The sequence below is a fragment of the Pelobates fuscus genome, chromosome 12 (assembly GCF_036172605.1).
Source record: "Pelobates fuscus isolate aPelFus1 chromosome 12, aPelFus1.pri, whole genome shotgun sequence".
Classification (NCBI taxonomy): domain Eukaryota; kingdom Metazoa; phylum Chordata; class Amphibia; order Anura; family Pelobatidae; genus Pelobates; species Pelobates fuscus.
Window position 1 is genome coordinate 46,721,417 of NC_086328.1, and position 24,917 is coordinate 46,746,333.

A 24,917-nucleotide genomic window follows, 5' to 3' on the forward strand; every position below is an offset into this window, starting at 1 on the left:
ACACATTTTTAGGCAGTCAACAAATTTAATTGATTCCATTCTGATGCTATTAGTTCTATCTTTAGCCAACTTAATGTTGTACAATGATTTGTGCTTGGATAACTTGTCTTTACACAGATTTACCTTATTTATCAGAAAGACATTAAAAGCATAAAATCCTTTCCATTTCATTAAGCCAACTGACAAGTTCAATTGTATCACAATTGCTAGTTGAATATTTTATTTTATTGAACGAAATCTCTGATTTGGCCAAACATGCCCAAGAATTAAAATCCAATAATTATCCCCTGCAGTTCTCAAAATACATAGCATCAAAAAACGTTGTCCATTGCAATAAAAGCTACTATGCGACACATACTATTCCACCCTAAATATTTTCCATACTTAAGTCCCTCTTGAAGTCAATTCAGACAATCGGCTCAGAAAAAGTTTTGTTTTATGTGTGTGCATGCATGCACTTAGGTTTGTACGTTTTAAGATTTGTGCCATTATCCACCCACTTGGCTTAAAGCCTGACTATAATAAAAAAAAAAAAAAATAATTTGCATTTGTAATTGAGAATAGCTCTAGTGAAACTGGAAGAAAGTGAATGGGCATTGTACTGACACTCTGCATATCAGATGGACAAGTAGCCTAATTAGTAGCTTTCAGTACAAACTCCCATCTTTATAGGCTGTGTATAAAACATTGTGTGAAACAGCATGTTTCTAAAACTTAAATGCTGAATTTAAACCATTTATGTGGCATCTGTATCTAAACTTTTAAAGCAACATTTAAAATAAAAGTTTATAAAAAATACTCTGATCTTTTATCCAACCATGAGCATAAACAGGTTGCATTTGACTCTGTTATATATCAGTAGACGATTAACGACACATCCTCATGTTTAAAGGATCACTATAGGGTCAGGAACACAAACATGTATTCCTGATCCTACAGTGTTAAAACCACCATCTAGCACCCCTGGGCCCCTCATGCCTCCATAAATATACCAAAAATCTTACTGTATTCAAGCCTGAAGCTGCTGGCTCTGCCCTGTCTGCCTCAGAAAAAAACAAGCAGTCTGCTGACATCATCAGAAGTGGTAGCCTGATCCAATCACAATGCTTCCCTATAGGATTGGCTGAGACTGACAAAGAGGCAGATAAGGGGCAGAGCCAGCATGATTCAAACACAGCTCTGGCCAATCAGCATCTCCTCATAGAGATGAATTGAATCAATGAATCTCTATGAGGAAAGTTCAGTGTCTGCATGCAGAGGGAGGAGATACTGAATGTTTGGATGCATTTTAGGCAGCCATGACCCAGGAAGGATCTCTAACAGCCATTTGAGGCCAGTGAAGTTATCACTAGGCTGTAATGTAAACACTGCAGTGGTGGACTATCACAGTGGGCATCCATATGACCCCAGAGATTGGTCTGCTGGATTCAGAAAGCCATGTACTAGATTTACATTATGTGCAAAGACCAGAGCCAAGTTCAGAATGAATCTCTAAATGTAGAGTACACTATCGAACGACTCAAATAAGAGATGCATGTTAGCTTAATATATATAATATGTCATTTACAAAGGAAAAAAACGCTATTCTGTTATAATACTCAGCCGGCACCAAAGTACATATGTAATTGGCCCAAGGATTAGCTTCCAGAATCCAGTAGGCCTCCCTTTCAAAGTCTTTTTGAATCTTAGTGCACCAACAGGACATGTGTGGTATTACTACTAGTTCTCATAGTGTGAAGGAGGCTACGAATTTGTTCTCTCCCGCCCTTTAAAACATACTTCCATCTGATTGTTTTCCTAAAATTTTCAAATTATGGCCAAATATTTGTTCCTTACAATTATTTATATAGTGCCAACCTATAATGCAGCTGTACATTAGGTAAACAAGACCAACATTATTTCTAACGAAACGTATGGCATACAGGAACAGTAGGCGAAAAGGGCACTGCTCATATCTTGGCGTCATACTCGATTCTGGCCTCACCTTTGAGCCTCACATCCAGTATGTTGCCAAATCCTGTAGATTCCATCTTAAAATGCTATTTTAACCCCTTAAGGACCAAACTTCTGGAATAAAAGGGAATCAGGACATGTCACACATGTCATGTGTCCTTAAGAGGTTAAAGGGCATATGGTTAACATTGATACAATTTGGCAAATAAGAGTATTCATATATGAATATTGATTGCCTATAGACAACAGAATTATTTAAAACAATTGAATGCAGCAGCCATATTTGTTATCACCATGCTTATCGCCACACTATTCCTAACTCTACAGTACCCTTGTCCTTAGTTCATTTAGATACACTCCACGTACCCTAAAAATCTAATTATTTACTTACCTATTCCAGTGCTGAGATTCTCTCACACTGCTCACCTCTCCCCCTCCCATGACATTATGGAGGGGGCATGGCCTCCTCTGCAATGGTTCATTGCTATACCTCTTATAAAGGAGCATTTGAGACCTGATGCGCATGCGTGGCGAGTGCCGCATGCACATTAAAGCTTACCCATAGGAAAGCATTGTATTTAATATAGTTAGTTTATGGGAGAATTTTCTACTTGGTTATTTTGTCCTACAATTTGCAAATTTTGTTGTAGTTAATAACTACTCACTAGTTATTCTTCAAGCTCCATATTTAATTATTTTGACTTGGCTAATCTTTTTTGTGATATTTATTTTATTCCCCCTCCCCAACTTGTTATTACCATTGAACTCTTCATTTTCCACAACTAATCCACTGCCCTGAATGGACCAATAAGATTATAATAAAAATGTTGACACAGTTTGGGTGTGCATCATCTGATGTAATTAAAGGTGAACTTTGGAATAATTTGCAAAAGATCATATTCATTACTATTCACCATAAAAATATTACAAGCAAATCGCAAACAGAAACAGATTTTAATGTGGCACAAGGAGCAATGACTACTTTCTACTTAACCAGTTTCATGGCTGGGAAATGTCGCACAGAAACCCGGTGACAGCTTAACAGCCTTCATTTCCTCTGAATACAGGGGAGGGGCGGAACGAGACACGAGATAGGGGGTGAAAAAAAACTTACAATTTACTCAAGATGGCAAGTGAGTTAGGCCTGCCAGACCTCCCAGTGTAATTTATCCTTGCCAGCCCCGCTATAAGTAGATCCGATCTATCTATGTGCCTGTCACCATAATGTGGCCAAAATCTAAAAGCGGCTAATTTACATTTCAGAAACCTTCCCCTTTTAGAAACTGGAGGTACATACTCTACCTATTAATTCTTTCATTTTTAGGTGCACATTTTCAAATTTGCTTTTAGAGTGACACTTGCCATTTTATTTTTATGACTACTTGTGCATTATTATTGGTATTCGAATAATGTTGCTTTTTTATTTTCCCCTTTCTTAAAATCCTTCTTTGAGTATTCCTGAGAATTCCCTGCCGCACTAATAATACACTGTCATCTCTAATATTTTGAATCTTTGACATGATGATATTCATATTAGTCTTCTCTATTTCACATGACACAGTGAAGATGACGCTTTACCTAGTTCATAGTGACGAACAATGCTAAAATAGCAGTGCAGTGTTTTTTCCTTTGGTATGTATGTGTTTGTATTCAGATACTTCTTCAGTTCTATAAAAAAAATATATAGAATTTAAAATTCATCACAACAGATTTGTTTTTTTTAGAAGTGCCTGCTACAGACGTATGCTTTATGTTAAAACATGCTATGTTTACATCCTGATGAGCACCATGATTCAATTTATTCACATTTCGTAGACTATAAACAGAATGCAGTAATACACTTACAGTTGATGTTGTGTTTATAAGTCTCAATGAATTAAACATAATCTTTCACACTGCACGCTAATAATACAAGCAAATAAAGTATTGTAATTAGTCAACAAAATAAAAAAATATACCTGCTCTATCTCTCAATGAATATCTCATTACTAATTTTCACATATTCAAATTGAAAGGCCAGCTTTTATTGTATGTTGTAACTTTTACTTGTGTCTTTTTGAGTCAGAGGTTTTGTCTCTTAGTTTTGCTGGGTGAAAATATAAGGTAGCCGAAATAGAGATTTTGTGGTTGGTGATTTGTTGCCTCCATAATTGTTAATTTTGTACCAGGCACTTATTAAAGAGATACTCTATACATTATAACAATTTATCTCAATGAAGTGGTGCTTGGAGTCACCTGGCACTGTCTCTCCATTTAAAGTTAAAAAGAGAAATGCGCCACTTGACAATTATTTTTCTAAACCATCAAGCAAACAATTTTAAACAAATTTAAAAAAATTTTTTTTTTTACAAACTTACTATAAACTTCAGATTGCATTTTTGGGCACGCCTCTCAGCTCGGGAAGTTTATACAGCCCACCCTGCTCCCCAACCTACCTCGTCTTATACCGGCCCATCTCCATTTCAGAGCAGTCCACTAATGACTGAATCACATGATCAGACTCCGTCTTTTCTCCCCCTTGTCAGGATGTTGCAAGGTGAAGAAATCTTTTAACTGCACATATGTAAATCTGTCAGCCATGCCCTATTCACTTTTTTCAGAATTCCTAGGGATAGGACAGGGATAACAGACTGTTAGATCAATACCCCCCTAGAGTGGGTGTGGAAAGCATGAGAAAGAAGAAGCAGGTGAATATGAAAAAGAAAAATCATATTTACCTGCTTTTTTCAGTCTGCAGAGTGAGCAACTGTCTCATTCAAAGCTAAAGCTTTTGAATGTCACAGTACTCTCAAAGTGATGCATGTTCTTGTTACCATTTTTGATAAGTTTCACCCGGCTCCCACTGGATGTATGGCTAAGACAGAGATTACACTCCGCTTTAGTCAAAGAATGTAAGCTCGTTTGTATGTATTAATGTAGAATGTAAGCTTGTTTGAGCAGGGCACTCTATATTCTCAATTCCTCAGTTCTTGTGCATCCAACGTTTTTACAAATCCTTGTCTGTTAGTCCAGCTATTGTACAGCGCTGCGCAATTTGTTGGTGCTTTATAATTAATAATAACACCTGTGATAAGTGAGTGACAGTGAAAAAAAACCATTGCTACTCTGTAAGTTCTTAGAGACATTATGGCTGTGACATACGGTAAACTTTGAGTATGCTGTACCTCTACTTTTGAAATCAATGAAGGCCTGGTATAGAAAACATAGCTACTGTACTTTCTTCTCGCTGCAGATTTGCAACAAACATGGGAAATCTGAGGCAACGATATTGATAAAAAAAAAATTCCAATGCATTTAATACATTTTTAGTGCATTCTTCTCTTATGACACCAAGAGCTTAGTTTTGAGTGTCTCTTTTAAGAGCAAAAATGGTCATTGGGGGACAGCAGAACATAAACTTCATTGGACAAATCTGCAATGCAGTAAATAACACCAATTGTTGTCTAAGCCAGTCCAGACAGATGCATCTTGGACATAATACAGAGAATGAATGATCAGTGTGTCTAACTTATTGTAAGGCAGTGGACTATCTCGTCGGTGAGCAACGTTTATCTGTTTCCAAGCAAGTTTTATTTCCTTACAGTTCATGTGATATTTGCAAATACCATTTTCGTTTTATTGTCTTTTATCGCTTGTCCCATTGTAAACCTACAACACGGAATGCAAAACAAATCTGTGCTTGAACACAGGTTTATTCATGAATATATGAGATTGATTCCCTAGAGTTGTGCCATTGGCAGGGGTGATGTACATTTTATTGGTGACGGTTACAGTCTAACCCTAACTGGAACAAATTGGGTTGGGGGAGGTGTGCTCTGCTCTTAACGGTTTACAAATCGCAACGATGGTGGCTGGTTTTAGCATTCAAGCTATTGCGGCCAATATGAAGATGTGCCAGTCAAATAATAATAATTTACCAAAGAAACTAGCAGTACCGATCACATTAATATATAACATAAGTAGCTCAAGAGTAACAAGGTCACCCTATAGTCTTATGCATTATGTCTGCATGCTAGTGATAGCCTCCCTTCAATGCCTCTTCTAGCTCACTCCCTCTCTCCTTCTCTCGTGTTCTCCTGAGGTGCAGATGGTCACATTTGCAGGTTAACTGGAACAGCTGGAGGTACATTATTAGCTTCCTGCTGCTAACTCATATTTGCTTAGATTTTTTTTTTTCTTTTTTTTTTTAAAGCAAAAAAAAATGTAATCCCTGCAACATAATTTACAACTAGTAGGCAGTGACAAAGCTTGTCCTTTTTCTGAATCCGCCCCAGATTTATGCAATTTTGTTGTTTACCTGAAAAAAGGAAATCGTAATTATCGCCCTGTTCCATTTAATGGTATAAATACATAAACTGTTATAGGAATGGCAGAGGCCGATGTCTCTGGGGAACCCTAGACAAATTTTTAATGTAGCGCATTTGTCTGTGGTGGCAGATTCTATGGTATATCATAATGTTGATAAATTTCACTGTAGGAACTGACATTTTATTGCATTAATCCTGGTGGTAAAAAAACGTGATGGAATACTATCTTAACGCAGGAAGGGAGCTGTAAGCGATGACAATAGCAGACCTATAAAGGGGCAGTTCATTCTGGTTTAACACTCAGTTTGCCATTATAATGCATTTGCCAACTTTTCATTTTAGTGTCTTATCTATGCTAGGCCCAAATGAAAAAAAAAAACATTGCTTTGTTGAGACTTTAACCCTTTAATAGGCTGTGCTGGGGAATACGGCTTCAAGGTTAGGGCTTCTATCATAAATAACCTTCAAGTTGTAGAATGTGTTTATTGGCCTTGATAAAATTTAAGAACCTACCTATAATATTCATTTTAGCAAAGATCTGGCATTGGCCTCATAAAGAATAAAACAGCATTATTATTAAAATAATAATAATTATATAATTACAGACTATAATGCATATAATCCTCATAGTAATTTATGAATCCGATAGTGTCCATAATTATATTTTATATCTGTGAAAATTTATTATAACTTTAAACGGTTTGTCATATTATCACTTACCAAAAATACATCGCAATATGTTTGTTTAAAACCGTATTTCTCACTATTTTCCATGTGTGGATGTTTTCAAAATTCCTTACATTAACGTGTATCTATTCAATTGAATTTGGTTTTGGTGGCTAAAGCCCAAACAAAATATGTGACTTTTTTCATACATTAAACTGATTGGAATGTACATACTCTCATTTTGTTTCCCTTGCACTGTCCTGTGTAAACTGAACAGCAAACCTTAAAAGAACAGGCTAAAAAATAAATCTCAATATTGACGCATAGTTTTCCCCCTCCCCCCTTCAAATGTGGTCTTTTTAACCTTCGTCTTGTCCGATATTTGTTTGCTGAGTATATGTTTAAATTTGAAGTGAAGCCTGCTGTCGAGAAGCTCAAAAGGGCATTTTATTTTCTCCTGTCCGTCTCGAAATGAACGCACTTTCCAAACGCTTCATCATTATGCAAATTAGTTGAATTGGATCTGTTCCCACAGATGCCTCACCGGGAATTGTAACGACAGGAGTTTTCTTCAAGTTGGATTGAGTTTAGGAGTAGGACGGCCTTTCTGCCCTCTCAGACGCCAATGCCCAGTTTAATATAAAAGTCAAAATGGAGCCTTGACAGCGTTTTGGATAGCAACACTTCAAACGCAGTGTTATTCCCTGCCTGAACCTGGTTAAACAGACACACAGGTTATTTGTGTTTCCTTACTGCAAACACTACCACCTTTTTTTGTGTTTTGAGTCCTTTAATGCCTCATCAGTTAGTATATACTAGCTGAGGGAGTAATTTGTTCTTAACAAGCTTATAAAATACTTGAGTAATTTGTGAGTTTATTGGAGAGCTGATTACAAACATCCCCTTATGTACACTCCAATTGTAAATTAACACAATCAATAACAACAGGGTATCTTAAAGCTTTTTTTTTTTTTTTTTTAATTCTTTTGATATTGTTTATTATGCAAAACCTTTAGAATGCTCTGCAGACAGAGCTATTCTCATCCATAGCATTACGGCCTACTTGATATGGTTCTGTTCATTATGTATCCCTACGTGTGCTCACATCCACCAAGAAAAGCATGTGGCTCTGCACATTGCATTGTGGGAGCACGTTTATGCTCCCATAGCCTACTGCAGCTGTATTGCTATGCCATCAGAGTATGGTTATTTATGGAATCCTTTAACATTAAAATAAAATAAAATCTTAATGACAATGAAGGACCTGTGAAGTACAAGCCAAAACAAAGCATTGAGTAGTTTGAAAAACGTACTGATAAATAGATTTTGACAGAAGATAAAAGCCGATTGGCCTATAATCTAGTGAGTTTGTTCCCTAATTAAAAACACTGTGTTGGTTATAGATTTTCAGTTAAGGATAGTAACATGTCTGTTTCAAGCTTCTTTTCTTTTTTTTTTCCAAATAATTCAACTTCATTACTGTCAGCACCCTGTTGGGTGCCTATGGCATTCCATGTATTCATTTTGGGCTTCTTGTTATCCACCCAAGTGAGTCTGTCTCCTGTAGGATACTTGTTTTAATAGTTCCATATCACTTGACACATATAGCTTATATATGAATGGTTGGTAATGATAGCCAATTTATCACCCAGCCCCCCAGGACCATAAGCTACTTGGACTTTGCTTTATATCTCCTTAGTTCTAAAAAAGCTACACTATTTTGATTCAGATTTACAGTGTTCTGGTTGGCGTGTATCTAATAAAGCCTATGTAGACACTATCACAATTTATCAAGGAGTTGCTTAGTACAATGTATCCACAACTTCAGATGTTCTCCGTGTGTTTTTTTATGGTATAATCACTTTTTATATTTACTGTGTAGTACTGTCCATTACCAGATTGGGGATCCATTTTTGGGAAACTCTACTTTTATTGTATATATTTATAAACCGGGTACATGCCGAGGATAGTGCAAGTACTATCCTAGCTGACTAACCACTACAGTATTGTCACGGTAATATACCCCAACACGCAGGAATAGTTCACAGTCAAGAGACAAGAAACAGAGTTCGTCTACCGGACCTTAGAATGGCCGGACTAGGACGAGAGAAAGACAGAGTCAGAACAAGCCGAGGTCAAGGGAACTGAGAGACAGCGTAACGTAGAACAAGCCGAGGACTGGTACACAGAGGACAAAACAGCGGATAAGCAAGCAAGGATAAGGAGAGAGCGGAGTCAGGAACAAAGCCAAGGTCAAGCACCAAAAAACCAACTGAACGATACAAGCACTAAAGGGAACTGGACAGAAACCACGATAGGGCAAGGAGCAAGGGGAAACAGGTGAGTATAAAAACCCTAAGGTTCACTTTGATTGGCTCCTGTCATATCCACGCCCCCAAAACGTGAGTGAATGGGGAATGTGGCCTGACAGGGGCCAATGGGAGACTGATTCTAATTTAGTCTCCCACTGTCCCTTTAAGAGCGCGCCCGAGACGCGCGGCGCGCTCTTAGTGTCGGGCGGGACATGTGACCGCTTCTCGCGGTCACTGCCCGCCTGACTGATCCCATCGTTGGCTGAGCCGCGCGCGGCTCGTGCAGGAGCAGGACCGCGCGCGGCGAGAAGGGAGGACCCCGGCCGGCCCCTGGAGAGGGTAACTACCGCTACAGTACCCCCCCCTGAAGACACGCCCACCGGGCGGGGAGGAGCAGGCCTGGCAGGAAAACGAGCGTGGAAAGAACGCACAAGGCGAGGAGCGTGAACAGCGTCAGCGGAAATCCAACTGCGTTCCTCAGGCCCATAGCCCTTCCAATGTACCAGATATTGGAGGCGACCCCGAAGCAAGCGAGAGTCAATTACAGCCGCCACTTCAAACTCCTCATGGCCCTCCACCGAAACCGGAGGAGGAGGGGGAATATGCCGAGTAAAACGGTTGCACAGGAGGGGTTTTAACAAGGAGGTATGAAACACGTTAGGAATGCGTAGATTTTTTGGAAGATCCAATGCATACGAGACAGGATTAACCACATGTAAGATACGAAAAGGACCAATAAAACGAGGGGCCAACTTCATAGAAGGCACACGAAGACGAATATTGCGAGTAGAAAGCCAAACCCGGTCTCCCACCGCATAGGATGGAGCCGCCCTGCGATGCTTGTCAGCGTGAACCTTCTGGCGAGCAGCTGAGGCCACCAAAGAACACTGAACCTGCTCCCAAGTATTACGTAGACTAGCCAAATGTTCGTCCAGAGCTGGCATGCCCTGTAAGGAGAATGCAGCTGGAAGAACCACGGGATGCCGGCCATAAACAACGTAAAAAGGGCTGTTACCGGAGGATTCATGAGCAGCATTATTACGAGCAAACTCAGCCCAAGGAAGCAGGTCAGCCCAATTGTTCTGATGGTGGGACACGAAACAGCGAAGATACTGCTCCAGAGATTGGTTGGCACGTTCAGCAGCTCCATTAGACTGGGGGTGGTAGGCTGAAGAAAACGAGAGGGAGATACCCATCTCTGCACAAAACGCTCTCCAGAATCTGGAAATAAACTGGCTACCCCTATCGGACACGATCGAAGTGGGAATACCATGCAACCGAAACACCTCCCCGGCAAAGATAGAGGCAAGTTCCTTGGATGATGGCAATTTGACAAGAGACACAAAATGAGCCATCTTAGAAAAACGATCCACAATCATCAGGATGACCGTTTTACCATTAGAGGGAGGTAATTCAACAATAAAATCCATGGATATATTGGACCATGGCCTCTCGGGTATGGGCAACGGATGCAACAACCCACAAGGAACTCTGTGGGAGGACTTCATACTGGCACAAGTGCTACAGGCATTAACGTAATCGGTGACGTCCTTGCGCAAGGAAGCCCACCAGAAATATCTAGAAACTGCTGAGACTGTCTTAGAAATACCAGGGTGTCCAGCAGTTCTAGTGTCATGATATAATGACAAGATGTCTCGTCTCTCTGGTATATCAACGAATAGCTTATCAGCAGGCCTCTCCTCAGGAGCCAAGTTTTGTTTAGCCTGAATAGTCTGTAAGAGAGAAGACGAAATAGAAAGAACAGTAGTCGCTATTATTCTGTCAGGCGGAATGACAGGGGTAACATCGACCTCGAGTTTGTCAGTAGTCTCGAATTGTCTGGACAGAGCGTCAGCTTTAGTATTACGATCACCCGGTCTGTAAGTGATTATGTAATTAAAACGAGACAAAAACAGAGACCACCTGGCCTGCCTAGAAGACAATCTTTTTGCTTCACTAAGGTATGAGAGGTTTTTGTGATCCGTTAAAATGAGGATAGGATCCCTGGTACCCTCTAGCAGATGTCTCCATTCCTTGAGCGCCAAAATGATAGCAAGGAGTTCACGATTGCCTACATCATAATTCCTCTCTGCTTTGGACATCTGTCTGGAAAAGAAGCCACAAGGGTGTAACGGCTTTTCAGGTGAATCTCTTTGAGACAAGATAGCACCTACCCCTATCTCAGAAGCATCAACCTCAAGAATAAAGGGCAGTGAAGGGACAGGATGCTGTAAAACAGGAGCAGAGGCAAATGTAGCTTTCAAGAATTCAAAGGCCTCGAGTGCTTCTGGTTTCCAGACATGAGTATTACCATCCTTCTTGGTCATTCTGGTTATAGGCGCTACAATGGCAGAAAACCCTTTAATAAAACGCCTATAATAATTAGAGAACCCCAGAAAACGCTGAATGGCTTTCAAACCCTGGGGCAGAGGCCATTCCATAATGGCAGACAGTTTCTTGGGATCCATACGAAAACCCTTGGCAGAGATTATATAACCCAAGAATTGGACTTCAGATTGATCAAATGAACATTTTTCGAGTTTGCAATAGAGACCGTTAACCAGAAGAGTTCTCAACACTAATTTAACATGCATGTGATGAGTCTGTAAATCATTAGAATAAATTAATATGTCGTCCAAGTATACTATAACGAATGTATGTATAAATTGACGTAGGACATCATTAATAAATTCTTGAAAAACTGCTGGGGCGTTACAAAGACCAAAGGGCATCACAGTGTACTCGTAGTGGCCACTCCTGGTATTGAAAGCAGTCTTCCACTCGTGATCCTTTTTGATACGTATGAGGTTGTAAGCACCCCTAAGGTCCAATTTAGTAAAAACTGTGGCCTGTTTAAGCCTATCAAAAAGTTCAGTGATCAAAGGTATGGGATACGCATTTTTGACGGTGATTTTATTAAGGCCCCTATAGTCAATACAAGGCCTTAATTCGCCATCTTTCTTAGACACAAAGAAGAACCCAGCCCCTGCCGGGGAAGAGGATCTTCTTATAAATCCCTTCTCTAGAGATTCCTTGATATATTCCTCCATAACCAGATTCTCCTGAGGAGATAAAGGATATATTCTCCCTTTGGGAGGCATCGTACCAGGTAATAAATTAATTGCACAATCGTAAGGCCTGTGAGGTGGCAATCTTTCAGCCTCCCTTTTATCAAAAACAGATTTAAGAGACAGGTACTGAGAGGGTATGATCGTAGGCACGGGAGGAATATGAGTAGAATTCAAAGGGGTGACTTTAACAACACAAGACTCTTGGCAAGAATCACTCCAAGAAACTATTTGTCCTGACTCCCAATCAATGGTGGGATTATGAGTACGTAACCAAGGATACCCTAACACGAGGTGAGAGGAAGGAGAAGTAATGATCTGAAACCGAATGGTCTCAGAGTGTAACACCCCTGTAGACATATGTAGGGGAACAGTCTCATGTGTGATAATAGGAGAGCATAATGGTCTACCATCTATGGCCTCAACGGCCAAGGGTGTCTCCTTCTCTCTGGTGGGTATGTTATTCTCCTTGACAAAACTGGAATCAATAAAGTTTTCGGCCGCTCCGGAATCAACCAGGGCTAGTATATTCCCTGCTATGCAGTTACTATCAAGGTGCAGGGAAACAGGAAGAAGTAACTTATTAAGAGGCAAATGTGAGGACTGTGATGTCACACCCAAGGCCAGTCCTCTATACGGTCTTAGGTGCGATAGTTTCCCGGACGCACGGGACATTCTTGTCTCATATGACCCCTCCTACCACAATAAAGACAAAGTCCCTCCTTTCTCCTATAAAGCTTTTCAGCGTCGGTAAGTTTAGCAACCCCTAACTGCATAGGTTCCTCCTCAGAACCTTTAGATCCCTCGGGAGTCTCAGCTCTAGGGGAGTTAAAGGGAACAAAATGTCTATTTCTGGACCTGGTATATAACCTGTCACGGATCCTGTTATCTATATCGATAAGATAGTCAATCAGGTCCTCCAGGGGTACAGGGAGGTCCTTAGCTGCTACCTCATCTAAGATAGTATCAGACAGACCTTCCATAAAGGCAGTAGTAAGGCCATTATTAGTCCAATCTACCTGTGAGGCAAGGGTCCGGAACTGAATAGCATAATCGGCTACAGATTTAGATCCTTGCTTTATTCTCATTAATGCCCTGGCGGCATTTTTTGACCTTTTAGTCGTGTCAAATGTTCTACGGAACGCTGTGAGGAAGCTATTAAAGTCGTGTACCATAGGCCCATTAGCCTCCCAAATAGGATTTGCCCATTCTAGTGCCTTATCCGTAAGCTGGTGCATAAGAAAACCCACCTTAGATCTGTCAGTGGGAAATGAACGTGGGTACATTTCGAAGTGGAATTCCACTTGATTAAGGAATCCCCTACATGTCTTAGCGTCCCCTCCATACCTAGGTGGCGGGGTTAGATGTGCAGAAGCATTAGACATATTAGCTGTGTCCGGTATAGGGTTTACAGGAGGCGTAGGTACAGGTACCGGAACAGATCTGGATAACAGTGTCTGGATGGCTTGAGCCATTTGATCCATACGGTGATCCTGTTCTGCGAATCTAGCCTCATGAGTGGCCATCTGTTGACCTAAACCTGCGGGGTCCATGGCCCTATCGTAATGTCACGGTAATATACCCCAACACGCAGGAATAGTTCACAGTCAAGAGACAAGAAACAGAGTTCGTCTACCGGACCTTAGAATGGCCGGACTAGGACGAGAGAAAGACAGAGTCAGAACAAGCCGAGGTCAAGGGAACTGAGAGACAGCGTAACGTAGAACAAGCCGAGGACTGGTACACAGAGGACAAAACAGCGGATAAGCAAGCAAGGATAAGGAGAGAGCGGAGTCAGGAACAAAGCCAAGGTCAAGCACCAAAAAACCAACTGAACGATACAAGCACTAAAGGGAACTGGACAGAAACCACGATAGGGCAAGGAGCAAGGGGAAACAGGTGAGTATAAAAACCCTAAGGTTCACTTTGATTGGCTCCTGTCATATCCACGCCCCCAAAACGTGAGTGAATGGGGAATGTGGCCTGACAGGGGCCAATGGGAGACTGATTCTAATTTAGTCTCCAACTGTCCCTTTAAGAGCGCGCCCGAGACGCGCGGCGCGCTCTTAGTGTCGGGCGGGACATGTGACCGCTTCTCGCGGTCACTGCCCGCCTGACTGATCCCATCGTTGGCTGAGCCGCGCGCGGCTCGTGCAGGAGCAGGACCGCGCGCGGCGAGAAGGGAGGACCCCGGCCGGCCCCTGGAGAGGGTAAGTACCGCTACAAGTATATAGTTCGACTAGTGGTGAATTTGTTCACATTTGTATGCATTACATGCATTTACTCTTCAATTATCTTCCTGTCGATTAGAAGATATAACCTCCTGCTTTTGTATATCATTTTCTTCTCTCGTAACAAGGTGGAAGGACTTTAAAGCGGCACTTTTATTTATATAGCGCCAACAAATTCCGCAGCACTTTACAGTGGGTGGACGAACAAACATGTAGTTGTAACCAGACAAGTTGGACACACAGGAACAGAGGGGTTGAGGGCCCTGCTCAATGAGCTTACACGCTAGAGAGAGTGGGGTAAAGTGACACAAAAGGTAAGGATAGTATTAGACTAATGACAGTTGCAAGAGAGGAATCGGTTGGGAGCTATTAACAGTTTAATTGATACGCTTTTATGAAGAAGTGGGTTTTTATCGATTTTTTTTAAAGGAGCGGAGGAGGGAAGTGAAAGAGTGGGAGATTTAACAGAATCTGTGTTAAGGGGGACAAAAAAAAAGAATAGCTACTCTCTCCTAGTGTGAGGGGTATAGTGAAATATATACAAAATAAATACACCTGAGTGTACGTCAACCCCGAAAGTAATGTAAAACAAGAATGTTTTAATTACTATCTTGCATAAGTTTCAATATTTTTATATGGCCAAAGAGGAACAATTTTCATTGTGGGGGGTGTGGGTGGAGATATGGACTGGGGTCTGAAATATTCAGAATATTTTAGGATACATCTTAATCTACTAATAAGCCTTCGTGACTGAAATTGTAACTTTTACACAATGAACAGGTACCTTATTTACACAAAGACATTTATTGTAGTTGAAAGACATATTCATTTTTTAGTTTATTTCTTTGGAGCTCCAAGAAGAAAAGAGGGACCGGGAGCTTTCGACAGCTAAAATAGGGACTGTCCGTCTTGAGTGAGGACACTCGGGAGCTACGCATTTGAATTCAATCTTTTTTTTTTTTTTTGCTTGATAGTCTTTGTTTTGAATTCACTCATCAGTTTCTTATATACTATAAAGTCCCTGCGGATGCTGGAGGATTATTTATGTCTTCACGGTTCATATATATTCATATATGATTCACTATGTGAACAGGAAACAATCTTTTATCTAGGGACTCCATGATGCTGTGTGCATATTCAGATTGAAACGTAAAATAAAGACACTACATGTTTGCTTATGTACAGTACCTGCATCTTTTGTTTTTGCCCTTGAATGGCCAAGTCTGATTTGCACTGATATTGTCCTCATTCTATGCACCTGGGCCCCTAAGGGAAATGAACGGGTTGCTATTTTTGTGGCTAATGGTGGCTTTAAAAAGGGCATCACTGTCGAGTTGCGTAACTGGCACAACAAAACGAGTGCTTGTCACAGAGGATCAGTGAGATCCTGCCACCTACTGTTCTAAAACTCAAAAGGAGGCTCTGATCCTGTCAAATCCAGCCAAGCCTCCAGAAAATATCTCCACTAGTAAATCTCCAGATGCACAGAGAAAGACACTGACAATTATCTGTTGTCAGACCAAATGTAGCGCTGACAAAAACCGGCAAGGAGGTGTATGTCATTGGAAGTGCACTGAAGCACAAAAACAGAGCAAGGATTTCAGAAGAGACTCCATGTTTTAGTTCAGGATAACCTGGGCGAATTACGCGTGTCCCTTTTTATAAAAATGACATTTTATGACAACGTCTTAAGGCAATACAGCATCTCTTTCCCAGAATGTTTACAGCAAAATCACCGGATTTGACATTTCCACAGATGTGTTTGAATATATTTGAAAACCAAGAGAAGTCTTTACAAATCACACATTTTTGCTCTACGTTTATTTATTTATTTATTTTGGAGGGATGCTTAAAAGGAACAAAACCAATCTTTTTTTTATTTATTTTGTATTTTTTTTAAATAGACTTGTTCCTTCTTTATTATAAATTACTGGATCCATATGATTTTTAAAACCTTTTTTTATATATATATATATATATATTATTAAACATAACTATACCCCACTCCCTCTAGAATGTAAGCTCATGGAGCAGGGCCCTCCACCCTTCTGTTCCTGTACGTCCAGTTGTCTGGTTACAATGACATGTCTGTTAGTCCACCCATTGTACAGCACTAAGGAATTTGATGGCGCTATATAAATAATAAAATAAATAAGAATAACCTTTATCCGAGCCCCAAGAAGACTCCTCTCGGCAGCCTGATCCTACTCCTTTAAAGTCATCAAGACTGATGACTTTTGTCCAATTGAATGCTTTCAGATGTATTGAGGACAGAATGGTGATGCAAGGCGATTGCCGCAATCAGTTAATCCAGTGCTTGTCATGGAGGTTTTATGTCTATGTTGTTCTGCATCAACCTATTATGCATATGGACACTGGACTTTAAATAAATTCAGTAATAGGCCTGGAAATTACAAACTGCACCATTTACATTTGTAAGCTTATATGCGCCAAAATCACTTTATTATTATGAAGTGATTATGGTGCGTAAAGTGTCCATTTAAGGAGTGCTTTTCCTACCATAATTATTCGCATGCAGCACTTGATCTATGCAAATTATTCGCTGTGCGAAGAGTGAGCTATATTTACCATTTCACTGCCTTAAGCTACTCTTGGGTTAAAATGTGACTGACAAGATGACGATGTAAGTCTCTTTCATAAAACGTTTCTAGCTGTTAATATCAAAATTCATTTATTAGGTTAGATTTTTTTCTGTAACGCATGATGTCAATGTTTATTTTGTTTTTTTGTCTGTTATTTTAGTTATTTTACATGTTTTTTTTCTTCCATTCAGATTATCCTGCTTTACCAGCACTAATTACTTCAATTTAAATTAATTATGAATGTTATTGTACTGTTAGTTATATTAATGTTATATCTTATTTGTACAGTTTGTTTGCAGACAATAAATGTGTGTGTGTGTGTGTATATATATATATATATATATATATAATATATGTGTGTGTGTGTGTGTGTGTGTATATATATATATATATATATATATATATAATATATATGTGTGTGTGTGTGTGTGTGTATATATATATATATATATATATATATATATATATAATATATGTGTGTGTGTGTGTGTGTATATATATATATATAATATATATGTGTGTGTGTGTGTATATATACAGATTATTTTTCAGTTGATTTCCAGCTTTGGCCCCTAGTGGCCCATGGATAAAAAAAAAGAGAGAAGGGTCAGTTATAAGGTTGAGTTCTTTCAGTGTTTCCATGACAACTGACCTAATGCAAACCCTAGAGGATTTTGGAAAGCTCCCCAGGTGATAAACTCGCTGTCCGTACCATCAATCCCAAGCCTTGCAGAACCCCAGAGTGCCTCATTGTCAAAGAGCAGTTTTGATAAGCATCTTTTGTCCCCTCTGTGCCAAGGTAAGGCTCGCAGACCTCATTTGTGCGTTTGGAGCCCAGGAGCGAAAGGATAGTCCCGTTTTTTTGTTGTTTTTTTTTTTTGCCTGACACAGATCGGAAGCACAGCCTCCAGGGAAATAAATGAAGGGAGCTCAGACATTTCCTACTGGATTAATTAGAAAGTATGTAGGAGCAGGAAATATAGGGCAGGCAAAGGATTTAATGCTTTAGAAACAAACAGAGGGAGAAAAGGTTTTGCGGAGCACAACATTTCAATGATCCAGTAATAAAATATACTGAGAATGTAGTGTTTTAATCATCATCAGATATACCTACTGCAAAATCACTAACTGTAACAACACTCTTGGCTAGAGACCCTTTTTATTTATTAAAGGTTTGCAATCTGTAAAAACTAGGAACTAAAAGAATCACACAAAATAAATCATATTTACAGCATTAGTTTTGGATTTAGTAGCAAAATACTATATCTTTTCACTGTATTGTAGTCTGAATGTCATATTGTCCGCTTGTGACATTACAGAAAGCCAGCCTTGGGTCTCAGAGATGTAACAAAACAAGGTACCATAGAGACTGTGAATTGTGTGTCATATTACAGTCTAATGAGAGGGGCGCTCTCCCAACAATCCTACTGAGCATATATGTGTTTGCTCTTTTCTCGATTCTCAGCCATTAGCAGGCTGTAGATTGGCACAATTAAAAAAGCAATTGATGCATCAGCTAAATACTTTATTATTAATTACACTGCAAGCCCACCAGGAGGTTGCTGTAATTGACACAGCCCATAAAATTGATAAGAAACGTTGAATGCATCTTGCCTTGCGACGCATTTACATGGCTGGAGGAATCTTAAAGTAACTCGATTTTCTGTTTTGTTTTTTTTTTATTTGTATTTTTTTTTATTTTATGGCATTTAGACGGGTATACGCTTGCGAATAAGATGCAGTCGGTTTCAAAAAAATATTTACGTGTAAATCGAGAAGATGTTCTATCAGAGATGTCAGAATACATTGAATCTTTCAGACGCTGCTCTTCCAAGTTTACTGCGCTCTAGGAATCTAAATGCATTCTGAGCCTAGGTGCCAAGTGAATGCATTTGAAGAATGAGTATTGTGGAGGCAGACAAGGGGTCAATGCCTCAGTAACAAGCACTAAATTATGTGCCTAAAAAAATGATAAAAATTCCTGCCTTTGACATCTTTAAATACCGCCCAGGTTTCACCTTCAGGATGCACATAATCGGCTCTGATTCCTATTGGTCCCCCTCCCCTCTAGACCGGTATGGAAATAAGTAGTTGTCTGTCAAGGATCAAATGCTTTTGCAGACAAAAGTAGGTAGTGAGAACATTGCAGGATACTATCATCTCCCCATGATATTTGTGCACAAAGCTGTCTCTGTGCCTCTTTTGGCCTGACATAGTTTCAGCCTGACAGAATCCAGCAGGCCTGCTTGTTTTAAACAAGAACACATCCTATTATTTTTTTGAGTAGTGAAGTGGAAAATGAATGCTTATTACTCTGCTAAAAAAAAATCTTATTTGTATCACTCAGTGCTAATGGGTCCTATTTAACCTGTTCAGTTTCTGTTCGCTGAAGGGGTTAAACAGGTTTAAATAGAAATTTCCAGGATGGTAAGCATACGTAACCATGATAAAAACCCACACATTTGCCGACCTAATGTATGTGTTAAAAAACAAACAAAAAAAAACCCAAACAGGATTTGTATTTTCAGAATCGGATTATATCACTGCCAGATATGTAAATGGCACATTTAAGTGGAAAATAATTCAAACTAATGTGTCTGTACGTGTGTTTATATAATATCTAAATGTAAAATAACAGATTAAATTAAATACTTTCTTGAGAACTCCCCTTACTCAAGTCTAAAGCATTTTTGAGTCACTTAGACTTGACTTTAGACTTGTGGAAGGGAGGCTCTCCTGAAAGCTTGTCATTGCAAACTTCTGTTAGTCCGGCGGCTATAAATACCCTGGCAACCCCCTCATTGGGGCTGTCACCTAGCGATTCACCAGTCTGGTTTCTTAGAGCCAGGTCCAGTTCCTGGGTGCCATGCTCCACAACCTTTCTTGTCCTGTTCCAATGCCTGCTGGTCCAGCCAGTCCTCTCGCACCTCATGGCATATCCAGCCGTTACTCTGGTCCCCAGCTCCAAGACCTTCAGCGCTGTCCAGTGAAGGTCCAACGCAGACCATCCACCGTTCCAGGTATGTTTTTCGGGGATCACGTGGCCCTCTCTTGGCCACTGCCAGTATTATAGCGTTTCCTGCAGCCCTCTTTTGTTTGGTTCAGTTATTACACATTTTGTGGGCATTCAGTTTCTGAATGCCAGTTTTTTTAATTTGGTTAGTTGCAGCCTTTAATTCGACAGTTTGGGGTTTTGTTTGGGTAATTCACTGTAATTTCAGTTTATTTTGTCTATACCAGGGATTTCCAACCCAGTCCTCAAGTACCCCCTAACAGTGCAGGATTGAGGGATTACCCGGCTGTTGTTTTTGTTTCCTATATTTTTTATATATTTTTTTATTTTTGTAGTGCATAGAGTATCAAACAAGCATTGGTAGACATTTTCATAAAAATATTCAATCAAACAATACATATTGTTGTAGGCTTCACATGGCATGTCAGAGAGGAACATTTTTTTCAAGAAGTAGGAAACAAGAAAGACCACAGGAGCCCTGTTCTAGAAGGTGGAAGAGCTAGTGGGTAACACGAGTTATAGAACAGAGCTGAGAAGTGATAAAGGTGATTGCATATGATTTACCTTTGTAAAAGGCAGCCAGATGGTGCCGAAACGTTGGTGGTACTGGGGACCTGTGTTTCTGCCAGGTTAGGCTAGTGAGTACTTTGGTAAATTGTTACTGTTTTGTTTTTGATGCCTGTATATTGTCACTCTGTAATTTTTTTTCTATATGCATATTTAACCAATTGTTGGTTCATTAAATATTTGCATTCTTCATGGTACTAGTGTGCATTCTCTTTTTGGTAGTATTAAAGCATGCTTAAAACACAGAGTTATGGAAACACAGGCTAAAGCATTGTTTGCTGGCGTTAGCCTAGATAGGTTGCTTATGCTAATCGATTAACTGTAGTTAAGTAGTGCTATGGCATGGATTTTGCATTATGTGCTAAATATGCCAGGCATTCAAATAGAATACATATGGTGGGTCGGGGGAGACATAAGGTTGAGGTGGAATGTCTCTTAATATGGGTACTGGTTACAGGATACTGGGTAATGAGGCCCGTTGATTGCCCTCTGCCTAGCCTATTTCCTGCAGGGATTCAGCTTCATCCCACCAGTTGGAAGCCTGGCCATGGGTCAGGAGCTTTCTCATGGAGGAGTTGTCACCCTTAGAAAGACATTGGTGGCGGTTCATCGGCAAGTGCAGTGGTGTTTTCTGTAGAAGGGGATCCAGCGGCAGGTGAGTGTATTGCCCGGCCCCTTTGCTGTAGGTAGTGTGAGAATGGTTCTGACCCGGCTTCTTCTGTTTGTTGTGTGTCTTCGAGAGCCTTCTCTGGTTAGGAGGCCACATACCCTCTGTTCTGGGTATGTGGTGCGCTCGGTCGAGCTTGCGACGATCTAGTGATTTTCCGCGGTGAGGCCTTGACAGGCTGTTGGTGGAGAGTCAAAGGTGGGTCAGGGAGTTGCTGTGCCACTCTGCTAGGTGTGGACTGCTGCCTTCGCCCGCTGATTTGTTGCCAGAAGGCTTCAAACAGCTTATCGAGTCATTGCTGGGTGGTGTATGACAGTTCTCCATTAGCAGAGGAGCATGTGTCATCCGCCATCTTGTTAAGGCCTAAGCACACAGTGTTGCCTTCGCTTGAGCTTTTCACGCCAATGCAAGTGGTCGATGGGTAGTGTTGTGCCAGGATATCCCTCTCCAGTGGGGGGAGGAGGGGCTAGTGGGGGATAAGCAGGCTCTGTGCTCTTTCGTTGCTTTTCTGGGCGGTTGCAAGTGAAGAGATTGGCCGGGTCTCCCACCCTCGTGCAGCTCGGTGTATGCCGCTAGTCCCCCGCCGAGGTGATCTGTCCAGGCTATGCGTTTTTGGCTCGATCAGCAGCCTTGCAGATGCTGTGGGTAACCCCAGAAGCTTCATTACCCAATTTTGGTGGGTACGTTTGTAGCTTCATTGCCAGGATTTGCCTCAGGGCCCAGAGCTCTAGCAAAACACGTCTGTCAAGCTTCTTATTTTAAAAAAAGGTATTACAAGATATTCATTATATCTGTTACTTTACATCTGCATCATTGGACTAATATAATACTCTACTCTACTCTAACTCTATATAATACCTATTTATACATAAACATGTCTGTCTGTCCATTGATCTAGGTATCCATCTGTTTAAGCTGATCCTGAGGACCATCAATATCTTAGCTCTGTAGATATCCATTTGAATGTTTCTAAAATCAGCCCTCTTGAAATCTTTATCTAGGCAGGAATTAAATATATCCTTAATTGAATCAATAGCATTAAAGCATGAGATGTCATCTATGAGACCACCATGAAGTCTTTGCAACCATTTTAAGTTACTGTAGAATGGAAATTGGCGGTTTATAAATAATATTAATAATGTATGATATTATAGGCATTTGTGTAGATAACTGAAAATGTGTCTTTACTGTTTACCACTCAGCAACAAAACAGATTCATTAGCATAATAAATAAAAAATATCAAACCATTAAAGAGTTTGCATGCATTAGGAAAAACAAATGTATATGCGTGCACCACCAAGCCTTACTCTACTTTGTCATAAAAGGCCGACGTCACGTTGTCTTTGACACTGCCTTATCGCACAAAGAGAACAAGAGCTGTGTTAAGATGTCATGTGCGCCTATGTGTTCATAAATAATTCATTGTGTTTCCTTTGTGATGTGTGTCCACATAAGTGCATGTTTCTGTTTCTACACAAAGATCTGCTGAGGGATGTCAAAAAGTATATACCAGCAGCTCTCTGTACTGTTTGTGCATGGGTGTAGAAGTTGGTTTGCTATATTCACGTAGATTTGGGATGTTTGAAGAAGTCTTGGAATAGTTGTGTACACACATGAGTCATGTAATTGAGCATGTTTAAAAGGACAGATAACTTGAAGTGTGTATTAAAGGAACACTGTAAGCACCGTAGCTATTACAGTGCGCTGCAGTGGTAAGGGCGCCAAGAGTGCCCTCTCCCTCTGAAATACTTAGGAACACACTTTGAAATTTCAGCTGGTACTTTGAAAATCATGGCAACATTTTTTAAAGGAACATTCGCTGTAGTGGTCCTGGTCTCCGGAGTGCCCCGGAACACCCACATTATAAGTAGTCAAATCATTTTAGAGTGGTTTGACAACTTACCTAGGGTCCGCCGCTGGGGACTGATGCTCAGTGTACGCCAGGTAAGAAGTCAAGTTTAGAATCTTACTTTACATTTTTTGCCATTATTTTTAAAGTACTATATACCGGATCACTGTCCGCTCTTGCAGGCTTCAATCTCTGGCTAGGGTCATGGGATGAAAGCAGCCATCGTGAAATGTATTACGTTTGCGTGTGTCCTGATACTTGCACTAGATACTTGTGTATACACACCACATATTCATCTGTAACTATTGTGTAGTTTCACCATGTTTGATCAAAATCGTTGCTCTGTTACAGATGTATTTTAATGCATCTTATGTGCTCCATCAACAGTTCTAATTTTTGTCCATTCCCTGAAAAAAAAAATCAAACCCTATAATAGATGTGGTTGATGTGTGGTGCTGAATCTTTATACAACTGAGCAGAATGCTTAATTTCAGATACTAATGTGCTGTGTCACTAACAAGGGTGTATCATTTGAACCTTACAGAGGAAGGAATCAATCATGAGTGCAAGCTGTGCAACCAGATGTTTGACTCTCCAGCAAAGCTTCTCTGTCACCTGATTGAGCACAGCTTTGAAGGCATGGGAGGAACATTCAAATGCCCTGTTTGTTTTACAGGTAAGTGGAAAACCCCCAAATTACTTTTCTAGGCCACATGGTTCAATAGTTGTGATGAAAACTTTGAGTGTTATTAGGGTAGTTAGAACATCTAACTTAGCCAAATCAGAAATGTGCATGAATTGTTAGCTGAGCATTATGGGAAGGCAGTTAGAACTTCTAACCTAGCCAAGAAATCAGAAAGTTGCATGAATTGTTAGCTGAGCGTTATAGGAAGTGTAGAGCACAAGCCTTGATGTTAAGACATCATGATTTAAATAAAAAAATAGAATGTTTATTTTTTTACATTTTTTTTAGCAGAGGCACACAGTTGTCATGAACCCGCAAATCAGTAGCTTTATTGGGCCCTGTAGGCATGAGGATGAGCATTTTGTCTTGGTTAACTAAAAAACAGTGAGGGCAAACTTAAGAGCACATGGTTACCAAAAAGGAACTGCACACCTGATGATAGATTCTTAACTTAAATTATGATAGATATAAAACATTCCTATAATTTATAGCGGCGGCATGTATTTTTGTTTTTCACACCCTGCACATGTGCAGGATGCAAAGTGGAAGGAATTAGGCGTGATCAGACTAAATGTGTTTACACTTAATGTGCCACGTCCTTGCACTGCATGCGTGGGAGTATTCCCCCTGAAAATAATGAAAAGATTGGGATGAAACTCATGGATGACTGCAGGCAGCAGTTGGCAAATTAAAACAAAAGGACACAAATAAATGGAGAGTGTCTTATGTAAAAGTTTCTTCACATGTCTAATGAGCATCGCTGAACCTTCTGGTGCTAGCATTCCAGTATAGTATCATGGAAGGGGACTGCATGTGATTCAAACCACTTACAGAATCACTCAAATTTTAACATTTACTTTTTGCTTACTTTAGGGAATGTTTGTTTAAAAAAAACGCATCCATTTTTTTTTTTTTTACGTGTAGTTTTACTTCACTGCTTGGCTCACGTGAAATCATATGTAGTGACCGAATCAATGAGCAGCTTCAGCTAAGTG

The 24,917-nt window shown here is 40.2% G+C and overlaps 1 protein-coding gene across 1 annotated transcript in view; it reads left to right on the forward strand.

Annotated features, from left to right (window-relative positions):
- ZNF423 (zinc finger protein 423) overlaps positions 1 to 24,917 on the forward strand; it is a 245,850-nt gene that overhangs the window by 202,520 nt on the left and 18,413 nt on the right. Inside the window, exon 6 of the mRNA XM_063437907.1 lies at positions 23,782 to 23,913. Coding sequence (XP_063293977.1) covers positions 23,782 to 23,913 — 132 coding nt within the window. The remainder of the gene's footprint in view (positions 1 to 23,781; positions 23,914 to 24,917) is intronic.